Source organism: Pipistrellus kuhlii, unplaced genomic scaffold (assembly GCF_014108245.1).
Source record: "Pipistrellus kuhlii isolate mPipKuh1 unplaced genomic scaffold, mPipKuh1.p scaffold_m20_p_19, whole genome shotgun sequence".
In the NCBI taxonomy this organism is placed as follows: Eukaryota; Metazoa; Chordata; class Mammalia; order Chiroptera; family Vespertilionidae; genus Pipistrellus; species Pipistrellus kuhlii.
The window spans coordinates 65,148-80,572 of NW_023425504.1; the positions used below are offsets into that span (position 1 = coordinate 65,148).

At 37.2% G+C, this 15,425-nt stretch overlaps 1 protein-coding gene across 1 annotated transcript in view; it reads right to left on the minus strand.

Annotated features, from left to right (window-relative positions):
• Window positions 1–15,425, minus strand: part of AFF2 (AF4/FMR2 family member 2) — a gene marked incomplete at its 5' end in the record, with an annotated part of 359,224 nt that overhangs the window by 12,918 nt on the left and 330,881 nt on the right. The window contains 5 exons of the mRNA XM_036443509.2: window positions 2,359–2,452; window positions 2,775–2,846; window positions 7,506–7,642; window positions 10,837–10,900; window positions 11,404–11,687. Coding sequence (XP_036299402.2) covers window positions 2,359–2,452; window positions 2,775–2,846; window positions 7,506–7,642; window positions 10,837–10,900; window positions 11,404–11,687 — 651 coding nt within the window. The remainder of the gene's footprint in view (window positions 1–2,358; window positions 2,453–2,774; window positions 2,847–7,505; window positions 7,643–10,836; window positions 10,901–11,403; window positions 11,688–15,425) is intronic.

A 15,425-nucleotide genomic window follows, 5' to 3' on the forward strand; every position in this document is an offset into this window, starting at 1 on the left:
GATTCACAAACAGATGGAAGTGTGATTTAGAGTACATTAATATTGATTGCAGCATTTCAGGATGCCTCTTGTTTTGTTAGCAGAGCTAGGATATATGTGCACATCAGCTCACCACGACCAACAAACACTCGATGAAAATAGCTGGTTAGGATAATTAGTGGCCTACAATCAGGAACATGAAAGTCACTTGATGAAAGATCTTATATAATAAAAGGCCCAGTGAAATCAGACTTAGTTCTCCAAGAAGTGGTTTAATTATCTTCATCTGAAATTTATTTTGCAAAACAAGCTCTTCAGAGTACAGGAAAGCTTTTCACTTTTCGCTCCAATTGCAAACATTTTCCCTGGGATTCTAGGTGGGCTGTGATTTCTGATATACCAAGAAGTTGTTAGGACCAAGCAGTGGTTTGTGTGTGTGTTTTTTTTTTTTTTTTTTTTTTTTTTTTTTGTGTGTGTGTGTGTGTGTGTGTGTGTGTGAATTGATTTGCTATCTTTACATGCCAATCCTCATGACTGTTTCCAGTATTTAGCAATGTAATTGGTCCAGGGTTGCATTGCAATGGAATGCTCAGCATTCTATTTTCATCTGATAGATTTGGGCTGGGTTAAAGAATCGGTCTGCTATATTTTTGTGGCCAACCACTTGTAGAGTACAGGAGAATATGATACTCAGCATCACCATAACAAGACAGTGACCAGGCTCATTATAATGACCAGGTTGGAGCCCAAGTAGCACAGGGACAGAATATTTGTGGCATTGAGCCTGACTCAGGTCTGCCTCTCAGGCCTCATGGCCCATGTTATGCTCCTCTTCTGCCTCTTGGGTTTATGCTCAGCTCCATTTGCAAATGGGGTGCTAGAGAGAGAGAGACAGCACTTTCAAGAGCACAGTGAGAATGCACCATTTCTCTGGAGCTCAGAGATCCACATCTAAGTCACATTCTGCAAACTCCAACTTTTAATCTCAAAGAAGCTCAATGCTCTGACAGAGGTGTAAATTATTAAATGTCTGTTTTGTATTTTGGAATGCCCTGGAAGCTACAGGACAGGCCTTAGAGGACAGATATTAGAGCATTGGCCTTCAAAGTATGACCAAAGGACCAGCACCATCAGTATTACCTGGAAACTTATTAAAATGCCAATTCTCAGACATAGAGTATCAGACACTCTGCGGGATGAGACCTAGTGCTCTGGTATTGTGAGCCCTATAGGGGATTGGGATGCCAACTCAGGCTTAAGAATCACCTTCCTAGAACATAGGTTGAGACTGTAGAGATATGAAGGGATGGGCAGTTGTTATATTTCAACCTGTCCACCTACATAAGCACTAGCTTTATGGCATTATGGATAAACCACATAATAACTAGTGAACCTGCTCTTTGTCCAAACCTAGTCAGTGTTATTACATAGCTGGCTGTGCCCTGACACTCACTGGGTTTGGATGATTGATGTAAGGTCATGATTTAACTCATTTAAATTTCAAACTGCTTTGGTGCAATTTAGCCAAATGTTCTCGTGTACTTGGCAAATGATAGATTAGATAGATAGATGATAGATGATAGATAGATTGATAGATAGATAGATAGATAGATAGACAGATGATAGATAGATAGGTATTTTTTTTTGAAACCAGCCCAATATGAGTCCTGAGCCTCCTCAATTTTACATTTTGACCAGTTTTTTTGGGGGAGGAGGGAACATAAACAGCACAAGTTCCATTGATGCTCATGCCAGTTATTTCTGGTAGACTGGCCAGGCCTAGCAACAGGCTACTAATTGCAGTTGTCATCCAGGCTCATTCCCAAATTTTGGCATTGCAAGTTGATATATATAATTTCTTTTCCTTGCAAATTAAACATTCTAGCTCCCTATATTGTAGATTTATTTATTTTTTGTTTGTGTTTTTAACCAAAGTAATCAATTGTATTTAACTTCAACCACTGTACTTCAAGGATCCTCATTGCCAATGGACCCAGAGGTTGAGAAATTTCTGAATTAGCTTCTTATTTAACAAAAGAGTGATCATAGCCACAAGCTGTGTTTCATGGTGGGTCCATCATGTAGGGTAGTTCAGAAGATATCATCCCCCTAACTGCAACTGGGAAGCTGCCAAGGGTCATTTGGTTAGTCCAGAGAATAATTTGGGTATTGCACTATTGTTGTACCTTTTCTCCCTGGAATCAAATAAAACAAAAGCTCTCTGCTGAGTCCCAAAGGAGAGGTGGGAGGGCCATGGTCTGTTGGGATAAGGGAAGTTTATCCTTTGACAGCAATAATCTTGATATTTAATAACATACTTGCCAAATATTATTAGTGATTACCCAAAAACTATAAATTATTTAAAAAAATAAGGATTACTTTAAAATATTCCATCAAGGATCTAGAGTACTTCATAGCATGGTCCTTCTTCAGTTTAAACATCCGTAAGTAGAGAAGTGATAAACATCTGTAGCTGTAGGGATGAGAAAAGGATTATGTTAATCCCATAACCAGAAAACTATAAAAAATGCTGATTCATACCCTTCCTATAGCTACTGGGAAACTTAAGTATTAAAAAACTAAAATAAAAAGGTTGAGCATTAAAATTCCATCTTGATAAGGGTATAAATTAGGAGAATAAATGTTTAGTCAGTGACTGAAGAAATACGTTATCCCTTAATAGTTTAATGGAAAACAAGAATAATATCTGGGTTAAGTAGCTTAAAGTTTATCTGGAGTTTTCAAATTGTTCTGCAACATTTCTGCCATTTTCTCTTGGCCTCCATGAGACTTACCATAATACTGCCAGTTTTTTGTCCCCGTCTGAAGCCAAGGGGCCTGCAAAGTTCTTCAGCCTCATTGCATACCTTTGAAGAGAAATTACAAGCTCAAGTGGAATCTATATTATCCTTCAGAAAGTCCCAAAGTCCCATCTTCTAAATGTGTTAGTCTCACATATGCTCTGAGAGGGAATATTCCCTAGGGCATGTGGGCAAAAGCACAGTTTCTTGAATAAACAAATTATAGTCAAGATTGCCACTGGTATGACTTACAAAAGTTAACTCTGGAGAAGTCAGCTATAATAAATCTGGAGAAGATGGCTAAATCCAGAACCCATGTTTTCAGACAGAGGTATGGAATTACTGTTGGTTTGGTGTGTATATAAATTCTGTTTCTAGAAATACCTTGCTAAACATTATTGTATTTTCAGTGGGAGTAGGACACAAATGTCAGTCTCAGTTGCATTAGTAACAAATGAAGTAAATAATATACAACTGTGTGTGACAGGAGCATGGGGAGACAACAATCACACAGTTAATAATCCTTTTTAATGGCTCAGGTTTGGAATATATTCCTATAGAAAGTGGTATTTTTTAAAAAACAAACAAACAAACAAACAAACAAAAACGAAGGTCAATTTCACAGCATTTGTTGGCATAAATCCTTAATTTATGATGCTTGTATATTTTGTGTTTCCATTCTATTTAAATTGTTACTTTCTACACTGGGTTGATCAAAGGTTGAATAATTCCTATTTTATTTTTTTTTTAGTTGAGCACATTTCATTCTGGGCATTTAGAATCTTGGAAATAAATTCATTGCATAAAATCAGTCTGAGCTTTAATGCCAATTTCATAGGTGCTGATGATGGAATAAGTAGCAGAGTTTAAAGTTGCAGAAGGAAGTTAAAAGTATGCAGGCACCCTGAACTAGTTCTCATTTACAAGAAGGGAATAGAGAACCAGCAAGTATACTGTGCTTGCACCATGAACTCCCCATTGTCAGTAGCCTCCCCATAACTGTGTGGGCTTGCTCCCCGACACTCTGCACCTTCTAGGCAAACTCTATGTTCCACTTATTGCTCCAGTCTGTTCAGTGAACATGTTTCAACAAACGGACCTGTGCATTGATGTGGATCCCTCCTATTGCTGCAATATTAAGCAAAATGATTTTATTATGTAATAAATATGTCTTTTATAATTGGGTCACTGAAATGTCAAGTTCTTGTGTTGTCCCACTTGCTTTCACAAATACATTTCCACTGCAGATTCCCAAGTTCAGAGAAACTATAATTACTTGAATAAAAATGGGGCTCTCTCTGTACCCAGCATACTATTGGGGCTAGGGAGTAATAAAAATATATTCAATATAATATTACACTACTAAAAACTATGTTTATATTATAGTTATCCTTTAATTGCAACCACTTTTGATGTGACTTGATAGTGCAACTTCAATTGGTTAAATAGATCAGAAGACCTAGTTGTTTTAGCTTATTTTATTCCCAACTGAAATGTCTCTAGAAAAAAATTATATACACATACTACATTAAAGGTGATATATCCTATATATAAAAGGATAATATGCAAATAGACTGAATGGCAGAACAATCGAACAACCAGTCAAAGCATTAATATGCTAATAATATGCTAAGGCTGCTCAACCACTTGCTATGATGTGCACTGATCACCAGGGGGCAGATCCTCTGACTGGTAGATTAGTTTGATGCAGAGGTCTGGTCAATCAGGACTGAGCAAGATGGGCTGGACACACCTTGGAGCCACCCCAAGGTCCCTCCCCAGCTCAAGCATTCATTGGTGGGGTCCCTCAGCCTGCCCTGTACCCACTCGAAATCTGGGACCCCTCAGGTGATGTTGGAGAGCCCTTTTTAGCCCAATCCTGCAGGTCACTCTCCTTGGGAGGTTCAGATGCAGGGCTCATGGCTAGCAAGCACTGTTGGGGCAGCGCAAGCCTCTCCTGATTAGGACTGATTGGGTGCAAGCCCGAGGCAGGCACAGTGGGGCTGGGATGAGCGGGAGGGGCAGGTAGGAGCTGCAGGCTGCATTGGACTGCAGATTTCGCCCCAATTCCTGCAGGCCATCCAGAGGGATATCTATATATATATATATATATATATATATATATATATATATATATATATATAGAGAGAGAGAGAGAGAGAGAGAGAGAGAGAGAGAGAGAGAGAGAGGAGATACATGTAAAATTGGGGAGTACACAGGATCTTTCTGTATCATTTCTTATGATTGTATGAGTCTAGATTAATTCCAAATGGTTTAGAATATTGACTTTAAAGTGTATTTCCATAAATTGTTTACAATTTTCATGAGGTTCTACTGAAATATACTTCTATAGGGAGTAAACTATCATATAAAGAAAAAGACAAACCTGTACTTAGAAAAAAATATTATGTAAAACATTAAGGGTAGTGTATTCTAATGGAAATAAATATTACTCAATGATTCACATTGCATTTTTGCCAGAAAAGAAAACTGATGTTTTACTTTTATGATTTCAGAGAGCATGTATTTTCCTAAGAGAAAATTAATATGAAAGAAAACTATATAGAAAGGGAAAACACCCATAATTTCACCCCATTACAGCTATGAATTCATTTCCCTTCCAGATTGGTCCACATGCAGAAACATGCCTTTCATGGTCAGAAATGTAATGTACATATAATTCTGAAGATTGCTTTTCTTTAACATCAAGTTATAAACATTTTCATATACCTACATAGTCTCCATAATTGTTGCAATTCAAGGACTGCAAAGTGTTCTGTTGTGTGTACTACAAAGTAATTAATTATTCTTATTGATTTTTTTAGTTTGCTTCTAATTGTGTGCTATAATTTATGCCAAACAGAACACCATAAAGATAACTTGTACTATTCCTACAATTATTTTCTTGAGCAGGGAAAATTCAAGTTTCTAGACGTTGAGTTATGGCTCAAAATATATAAATACTTATATTAATAGGCTTTCCTACTCAATGCCCAATTGTCCTCAATATACAATGATCACTTTTTCTCCTATCATCAGCATAGGACAGGCCTAGTTCAGCAATATTATTTGTGTCAGTGCTAACAACCTGAGATTAACATTTTTACATTTTCTTGTTAATTTAAAAAGTGCCTTTTAAAAAATTTTTACATTTTGGATGAATAGAAGACATGAATTTTCTCCATGTTTGTTTATTATTTTCTCTTAATTTTCAATGCTTATCATTTTTTGCCAGAATTTTCATCTTATGCACTCTGAAAAGAAAGCTTTGAATAGACACAAAAAATCAATTTTCCCTTAAAAGCTATAGAATGGCAGTGATGGCTTTCACCAATTCATGAAGTTAGAGAGATACTTTACATGCTTATCAGAGCAGAGAAAAGACTAAGATGGCTGCCTGGTTTGGCAAGGCAAGGCTAGATCTTTCTTCATGATCTCTTTACTTTTTTTTTTTTTTTTTAACTAAATCTTCTTATTCCTGTGAGCATTTTTTTTCTTTAGAATGGTTCACATTCTTTGGATATTCTGAAATGCTTTCCTATGATAATGTGTATGCTAAATTTGTCCAATTGCTTAAAGGTTTAGGTACAAGTATCCTCAGATTTGTAAGCATTTATACAGATATAAACAACAGAGTAAAAACCTAGAAATCAGGCCGGACATTGATTAATCAAGTCAGAGGTGACCAGAATATAAGGGCATATAAGGTAAAGATCTATTTGTTCAATCAAAAACAATTATTCAATCAGTCCAGCAAATGTTGGTGCTTATCCACCATTCAGAGGTATATTACTTTCCAAATACCTGCAAGTTACTGGAAAACACTAGAATGGATATCATTTATTCTCTTTCCCCTTTCCTTTCCCAGGAATTTTTTGATTACCTACAAATTCTACTCTGTCAAGGCCAACAGGCCAAAAATTTTCATTTAAAATACAGATGAAACCAATAATCTGGGCAGTTAATATATGCTCTCCTATTCTCATGTCTGCTCTGCCCCCGCTACCACCTTGTCTGTTTTCCTGAAATTCTACATGCAGGGAAAGTCTACTCCACACCTGTGGCCTTACTTAATGTTGGAAGAGTACTCTCTCTCTTCTTAAATAATTAAAAAAAATTTTACATTTAAAACGTTCAGAAAAGTTCTTACAAAAGTTCTTTTGTAAAAAGAACTGCAGAAAAGTTCTTACAGAATATGGATTATAACACAAATCCCAATCACACCATTATTTTTTAGTTCTAAAACTGCACTTTGAAAATACAAATGTCAATGGCAAACAGTGAAATTATTATACTTCTACCCACCGTGTTTCCATTTGAATTTTATGAATATTGCAAATTATATCACACTAGAGGACAGATGCATGAAAATTCATGCAAGAGTAGGCCTTCCTTTTTCCAGCTGCCAGCACCAGCTTCCCTCTGGCCCTGGGTTCATCAGGAAGGACGTCTGGAATGACATCCGGGAGATGTCCTATCTAACTAGCATATTAAGCTTTTATTATTATAGAAGATTATAACTTCTAAAGGGGATGATTTATAAAAGCAGTGTCCACCAATTATCAATTTTCTGACATTAATAAAATGACAAGAACTAATTATGATTTCTAAGAAGAAGATGCCTTGGACACATCATTACTATGTGGAAATGATGTTTTTAAAAATAGCAGCTTCTAATGATGACTGAAATGAGTTTAGGAAGTTGGCTGCAGAAAGGCCAATTACCTGAGAAGCTCCACAGTCTCGGAGTACATGGTATACGGAGACTTTGCTTCGAGGGGGTCACGCTCCATGGCATTGCCACATTCAGTGAAAGACAGGGCTGCATCAGCATAATTCACAGCTTTGCCAAATTTCTCGAACTAAAACAAGAAGAAGATGTAGTATTATGGTATTCCCTTCTCTCCTTCAAATAAAGGAAGAGTTCTCAAACTAGGGCAGATTTCCACCCTTCCCTCATGGAAGACTTGGCAATGTCTAAATACATTTTTGGTTGTTGCCTTTAGGGGCAGGAGGTGTCTAGTAGGCAGCGGCCAGAGATGTGGATAAACATTCCACAATGCACAGAGAAGCTTCCACAATGAAGAATTAGCCAGCCTAGCAATGCAAAGGTTGAGAAACCCTAGTGTAGAATGCATGAATTTATATTGACAATAACATAATTAATTTAAGATTCCATTGTCATCACACTGAAGCTGGTGTTAAGGAAAGAAAAGTAGCTAAGGTATCATATCTTTTGATAGACCAGAATCCAAATCACTGTTTTGACTAGTTTTTATTCCCTAAAATTACTAGACTGGTCATTGTAGTATCCTATAGACCTGCTTGCAATAAAACTGCTTTCTGTAAGCCTCAAAGAAAATTAACATACAGTCTTTGCTTAGAACTCTTTGTGAGCACATCAACCTCATATCCACAGAGAAGAATAACAAATTGATGGTATTTTCATGAAAATGTGAAGCTATAGTGTGACTGTTGACAATAACCACATCACTTTCATTGAAAATAATGGTCTGGATTAGGGTGTCAAAAAGCCAAGAAATATAGCATTACTAAATATTTCAGTTTAGTAAAATTTTATTACAAAAGGTTTTAGCCTTGATAATGGTCACCATTAAAGTGACTTAGACATACTGATTTTTTTTTATGTGTAATGAATATTATATATGACATTTTTATAGTGAGTATTTTATAACAGTATTTAAAATTCATTTTTGATAGCCGGATATAAGAATTCCACTAATGCAGAATTTTGTGTAAAAGGGCCAATATAATACAGATTTAGCTATTTTAATTTTCTTGTATATCTTATAAAAATATTTTTATGCACCAGTACAGGTAGCAATTCTCAAAATGGCAGAGTAGCTGTCTCTAGCAAAGCATTAAGTACAACTATAAAATGATGAGTTAGAGGTCTTGCATAACTTCTTGTTGTAAATGACTCTTTTTACAAAAAATGCTTTGCCACTTTTATGTATTGCAGGAATTCTGTGGTTTCATTTCTGTGAGATGCTTTGGAGACTATTGTTTTCAAGGAAATTCAAAGTGATTTTCTGAAAACCTATGTATATGCAAACTATCTTCTCTTGGCTTACAAAATAATCTCCTGAGGTCGTCTGGCTCCGAATAGTTCTCCCATTTGGAAATTTATCTTTACATCTTGATTTTTGAAAATGTGATTTTATTCATAAATCCATAGCTGGAATGATCCTTAAAGTTCTCTTATTCCTATTCTATTCTCTTTTCAAAAAGGTGAAACAGAAGTACAGGGAAATTTCAAAACCATAGTGACAGTTAGTGGTCAGATCATATCCCCTTCCTGGGCATCATTTTCTCTATCTATTACATAATGAGCTTGAATTACCAGGGGACTTCCAACTCTAGAATAGATATAAGCCTAGCAAAGATACCATACTCTAAATGAATGTTTCACAACTCCCAGCCCCCCCTTTTTCCCCATTATAACCATCCCCAGATGGGGCTTGTTAAGATTTTTTTTCACACATTCCCATTAAAACTTTAATAACAATTATATGCTGACGATCACTTTATGTACTATGGTCCTTTGAAGGGACACAAACCATTGAAACATCTAAGATTGTTTCACCCCACTTCCAAGAACCACTTTGGCTCCATGGGGGCAGAATCTCCCTAATTGAAAATACATTGTGGTGAAAATGCAAAGATGGTTTAGGGGGAACATATAAACAGATCCTGGACGGCAGAGAATGATGCTTATTCTGAATCATATGTATTTCTGTGGCTCTGATTTTTCTGTTATTTTAACAATTGGTCATATGTGTGGTCTCACAGGTGTTTCCCAGTTTTCATCAGCTTATGGACCAGCTTGTCAAATAAATAGTTATGTACTCCCTTGTCCTGATTTTGACAGAGGGCAAACTCCAGAGCCTTTATGCAGTGAATCAGTTGAGGACATTTAGGAAAAATAACTTTGGTCTTCAACCAGCAGCATGGCCACCAATGTCACTCAAATCTCTCGCCACACATACAATGGTCACAAGCACAGACTTCCCAGCATCTATAGTGGAGCTGGAACTGGCCTGCCTTGTTGCTCTCATATGCAGAAGCAGAGAACAAGTGTTTCCAATGGACAGTTAACACCACAGAAAGGTTAGCTGCAGACAATAGCTGAGCAATTTGGACCACAGTGAGAAAATGACAAAAAAAAAAAAAAAATGTAGAGAAACAGCAGATGCAAGTCCGTGGACAATTCATGTTGACTACACATAAATCATAGTGCAGAGACCACCATGATACTTTCTTCCGGCCCTCCTAGTGTCAAACAATGGGACAGCTAAGTCCTGGCTGACACAATTTAATAATGGAGGATGATATTTTTTAACTCAGTGGGCTAACTAATATCTCTAGTTATCTGAGGTTTAGTCAACGGTGAGGAGTCTGACATTAAGGCCTTTGCTAAAGCAGTGGTTCTCTCAATCTTGGCTGAACTTGGGAATCACGTGGGGAGTTTTAATACCCATGTCCAGGTCTCAGCAGCAGGGCCTAGTGTCTTGGAAACTCCAGATGACAGAACTTCTCTTTGTACAGAGTCCTAGCCTGGCTATGGGCCTCATTCTGGAAACGCGTAATCAAATGCAGCAAGGAGCTAAGTTTTTTCTACACACCTGTTTTGAGATATCAATTTTTGAGGCCACTATATTAGCTCTCAATAACCCTCTTCCTTCCCATATTGGTTTCTGGTTTACCAGACCCAAAGATCCCCCCATCCCCTTCTCCAGAGCAATTTCAAAAGTCAGTTCAAATCCACTTGAAAGATAAGGCTAATAGTATATGCGATGTACCTACTGAAGTTAGGGCAAGGGAAATAATAATGAAAAAAACAAATACATGAGTGGCAGGGTATCACAATACAAAAGAATCTGGGTATCACAGTGTTAATGAATTAACCAGGTCCAAACTCCCTATATCAGAGCAGCAATGAGAAAGTTTAAATTGTTTATAAAGTGTCTTCTTTGTTTTCCTTTAAAGCATAATACCTTAATGGGAACAAAGCAATGAGAGGGAGCAAACCTACCAGTGCATCAGCTTTGTGCTTCAGCTTCTTAGCATCTTGCATGTAATAATCAGCATTGTGAATCCTAAACAAACAAAATAACCTCTTTCAGAAACCAATGGCTCATTTTTTCATTAAAAACTGAATAATCAAGACCATTTTTTTTTTTACTATAAATCCATTCCTGTACAATGCCTTGAGAAGGGCAGATGAATGCTATCATTCATATAATAAATAACCTTGAAATAATTCTGTAAATGAAATTTGAAGTGCATAATTACCCATTAGAACTCTTTGTTGGTACACATTTCTATCTAAAAACATGAAAAAGAAAGGAGGACACAGAAACCTAGAATGAAGCAGCTGGCTTTGGAAACAGTAACAGAGATCTACAATTTAAATGAGTGAAAGACATTTCTTAGGTAGCATAGGAGTATGTGAGGAAGACAGATATACTTTTAAAGCTATAGGAACAATTGCTGGGGTCTTATTTTGGGTGACACATTGTATGGTGCTAAAACGTCATACTACCACCACCCCCAATTCACAATTCCCAAACTGGGTCCATGATAACTGGGGACAACATACGAGTCATCAAAAGTGAGTTTGGGTCTCCGGACACTGGTGGTGCTGGTGGAAAGAAGGGGCAGGACTGCCCACGATGTCATCTCCAGGTGACTGCTACCCAATAGGCCAGTAGTGATGGTAGAGGTGGTGGTGGAAATGGTAGTGGTAGTGGTAGTGCTTGTGGTAGTAGCTGTAGCAGTAGCAGTGGCAGTGGCTATGACGGGGGTGGTAATAGTGGCAGTGGCAATAGCAGAGTTGGTGACAGTAACGGTTGCAGAGGTTGCCTTTTTTGGAGTGTCTCCCTCCTGTGGGAAAAAAGGCAAATAACCTTCATTAGATTTAGCTTTTTCGAACATCTTTTCATAAATGATTTGAATGCCAAGCCCATTAAGAAACAAGACAAGGAAGGTCACAGAAGATGGTGGCTACACAGTACAGTTTATATATCTTGTAACATATAAATCCACATCTGAAACCTATATGTTCTTATTAACCAATGTCACCCAATAAATTTAATAAAAATAACACAAAGGAAAAGAAAGTAATGGACAGAGCTTGAGAATAAATAAGTGAACCTGGTATGTTTTATGAAATATGTGAATTATCAGACTTTGTTCTATGATGACACCAATCACCAAGCTAGTCAGGTTCTGGGATTATATAACCCCCTAATTTCATAAATACAGTCATTGGCAAAGGTCTAAATGTGGTAGGGAATGTAATGTAAGAGGAAAGGAATGAGGAATGTAGGAAGGGAAAGGGAGAAAATAAAAAAGACGTGACCCTGATGTATATATTTTTGATAAGTAAACCAGCCCAGAAACTTTCACTTGGATAAGTACTCAGGTCACTGCAAAATACAAGATTCAGTGGAGTCAAATACCAGCAAACCAGACATTGTATTTCGGTAGTCATTACCCTGGGACCAAGGCCTAAACAGCCTTTTCATTCACACAAGGAGCTTGACTGATTTCCAGCTGAGTGAATGCCACATGAATGCCTCCTCATTTTGAAGTCTAAGGATGGTGAAAGTTCACTTTAAGGAAGTCAAAAAATCAATTGGGAAAGAGATTTCTGAGATTCACGTTGAGCTGTCATTGCCATAGAAACAATGTGATCTGACCCAGCTGGTGTGGCTCAGTGGTTGAGCATCATCGACCTATGAACCAGGAGGTCATGGTTTAATTCCTGGTTAGAGCACATGCCTGGGTTGCAGGCTCTATCACCAGTATGGGGCATGTAGGAGGCAGCCAATCAATGATTCTCTCTCATCATTGATTTTTCTCTCTTTTTCTCTCCCTCTTCTTCTTTAAAATCAATAAAATTATATATTTAAAAATTTTTTAAAGATATAATGGGATCCGGATGAAGAAAGTAGGTTGTAAAATTTGTAATTATGTGACAGCATGTGTTACAAGACTACCTGCTATGTTTATTCACATAGCAGACTCTCTACTCCCCACCTGGCAACTGAGAGACGATCCTGACTGTTCTATATCTGACTATACTTGCCATAATGCCTCTTCCTCTCTCTGTTCTTCTGAGTTTGTATATACCGAAGCCTGGTATCCCCCCAGGATCCATTCCTCAGCTCTCTTCTTTCTTGACCTTGACAGAATTTGACAATCCTACATGCACTGTCATAGATTTGATAATAAGCAGGTAACTCCTAAAATGGAAACCTCAATGTTACCCTCTCTCCAAAGCTCCAGACCTATAGTGACCACGTTTGGATAGTTCCACCATGATAGCTCATTAGCACCTCAAATTTCTCTGAAGCAAAATTGATAAGCAAACCAGATCACTCTTTCTATTAATTATAGGATGGCCTTCCCTGTCACCAAGGCTGGATTTATCCATGTCATTAAGAGTAGTGTGGCCATCTCTGGGCCAGGGGTATTGGAACTTATATATTCCCCACCTTGCCTTCAAATGAGCTACTCTGTTTCACTCCATTTTATATATTGAAATTCTGTAAATGAATTCATTTTGAGAAATGATAATGTTCCTAAAACTTTTTGAAAACCACTGTTCTATTTTATCTTTAATATCTTCCTCTTCATTACCCTTATCCAAACAATTACAAATTAGTATTCCTTGCATCTCCCCAACATCTCTTAAATTTGTTCCTTTCTATTCTGAAGCCTCAAAGTGCAGGCCCTCATGCCTTCTGACCAAGACTATTAAACAGCTTCCTGACCAACTTCCAAACTCCAACCTAGCTTTTCCAATCCATTCACAATCAGCTTCCTGCTGACCTGAACTTTTTAAACAAAGCTCCACACATTTCACTACTTTGCACCCAAGTATACACTAAGGCTGAGTTCCTTTGCTGGCATGTAGGCTCATCCCTGATCATCTACTACTATTCCTTCCCATGAACCTTCCACCAAACTAAACACATCCTGGTTTTTTTTTCACTTTCCTGCCTTGCTTCATCTTGACTCTTAGTGTTGGAAACACCTCCCCCCCCCCCGCCCAAAAAAAGGAGAAGGAATAAAAAAAAACCTTTCCTTCATTACTTTTTTTTATCCTCCTTATAATTTACTCCATTTTTAATTTTTAAAATTATATATAACATCAAATTTGTCATCTTAACCATTTTAGATGTACAATTCAGTAGTGTTCAGTCCATTCACAGTGTTGTCTAAATTTCTCGGACTCTTTCATATTGCAAAAATGAAACTCTGTCCCCATTAAACTATAATTTCTCATTCCCTTCTCTCCCCAGCACCTGGCAACTTCCCTTCTAAGCTCTGTATTTGCAAATTTGATTACTCTAGTTACCACACATAAGTGGAATCATGAAATATTTGTCTTTTAGTGACTGGCTTATTTCACTTAGCTAAGTTTCCTTAAGATTCATTCATGTTGTAGCATGTGTCAGATATTCCTTTTTCTTTAAGACTGAATGTATTCCATTATATGGATATATCACATTTTGTGTAATCACTTCCCTCCATTTCTCAACTTTATTCATCTATTATAATCCAGCTTAAGAAATGCCTTCTCAAGAAAAACTGTTTTATGTCTATGGCCAGAAGTGCCTTAATCCTCTGGTTCCATTAAAAGGTCTCACTTAATCTCTTCTGTAGGATACCAATCACCAGATATTTTGTATTCTACTTCTCTCAGTATGTTTCATGACTCACCTTAGATTGAGTGTTTTTTCTGCACTGGAATAATCTCTGATGTATGAATCCGCTACCCCATCCTGTCCACCTTGTCCCGCAACACAGTGCTCCTAATTATTTGCTGAATGCCTGCCTAGTTAAAAGGGTCACTTTAAAGACAAAATCCAAATGTGATCATTTCTTATAGTCTTGAAAGTCTATCTTTTCAATTTGATCCTGGACCTTCTCTGATTGTCAAAAATTCTTACCACCAAGAGCTCAATAAGAAAAATGTGCTGACAGGCTACACATATAAAAATTATAATAATGGATATTTGAGAAAATAGTTTAAACATGATCATTTATCTTACTCAATCTAAGCACATTTAAAAAAAATCAGTCTTCTAAAACTTCTAAGACAACTCCATGTTTCTTCTGCCAGAGCCGGATGGCCTTTATTAAACAGTGAAGTCAGCCAAAGACAGTGCCACTGTCTCTATGGTCAAAATATGTGACAAGAACCTTCAAACACCGCATCCACCATGCACCTGGCATCATTGTCAGTCCTGGCACATCTGATTGGATGGAAATTGCTGCATTCAGCCATGATGGTGTAAGTTATATTAATATGCCCTCTGTCCATATATACTCATCCATTGAGTTAATAAATAAGACTTCATGCATAAATGGAAAAGACTCAGAGCACAAAATTGAAGAAGAGCCTTGTTGAGTAGGAAGAAGCTTTATAGATAATCTAGTCAAACACACTCATTTTATGGAGACTACATAATTTGTCCAAGTTCACAAAGAAAAGTTGTTGCAGTGCTAACTCTCTGTCAAGTCTCTTAACTCCAAGGCCAGGGCAAAAATACACCACAAACTCTCTACAGATTGCAAGCTATTAGTAGAAGAAATGGCCAAAGAAGAGAT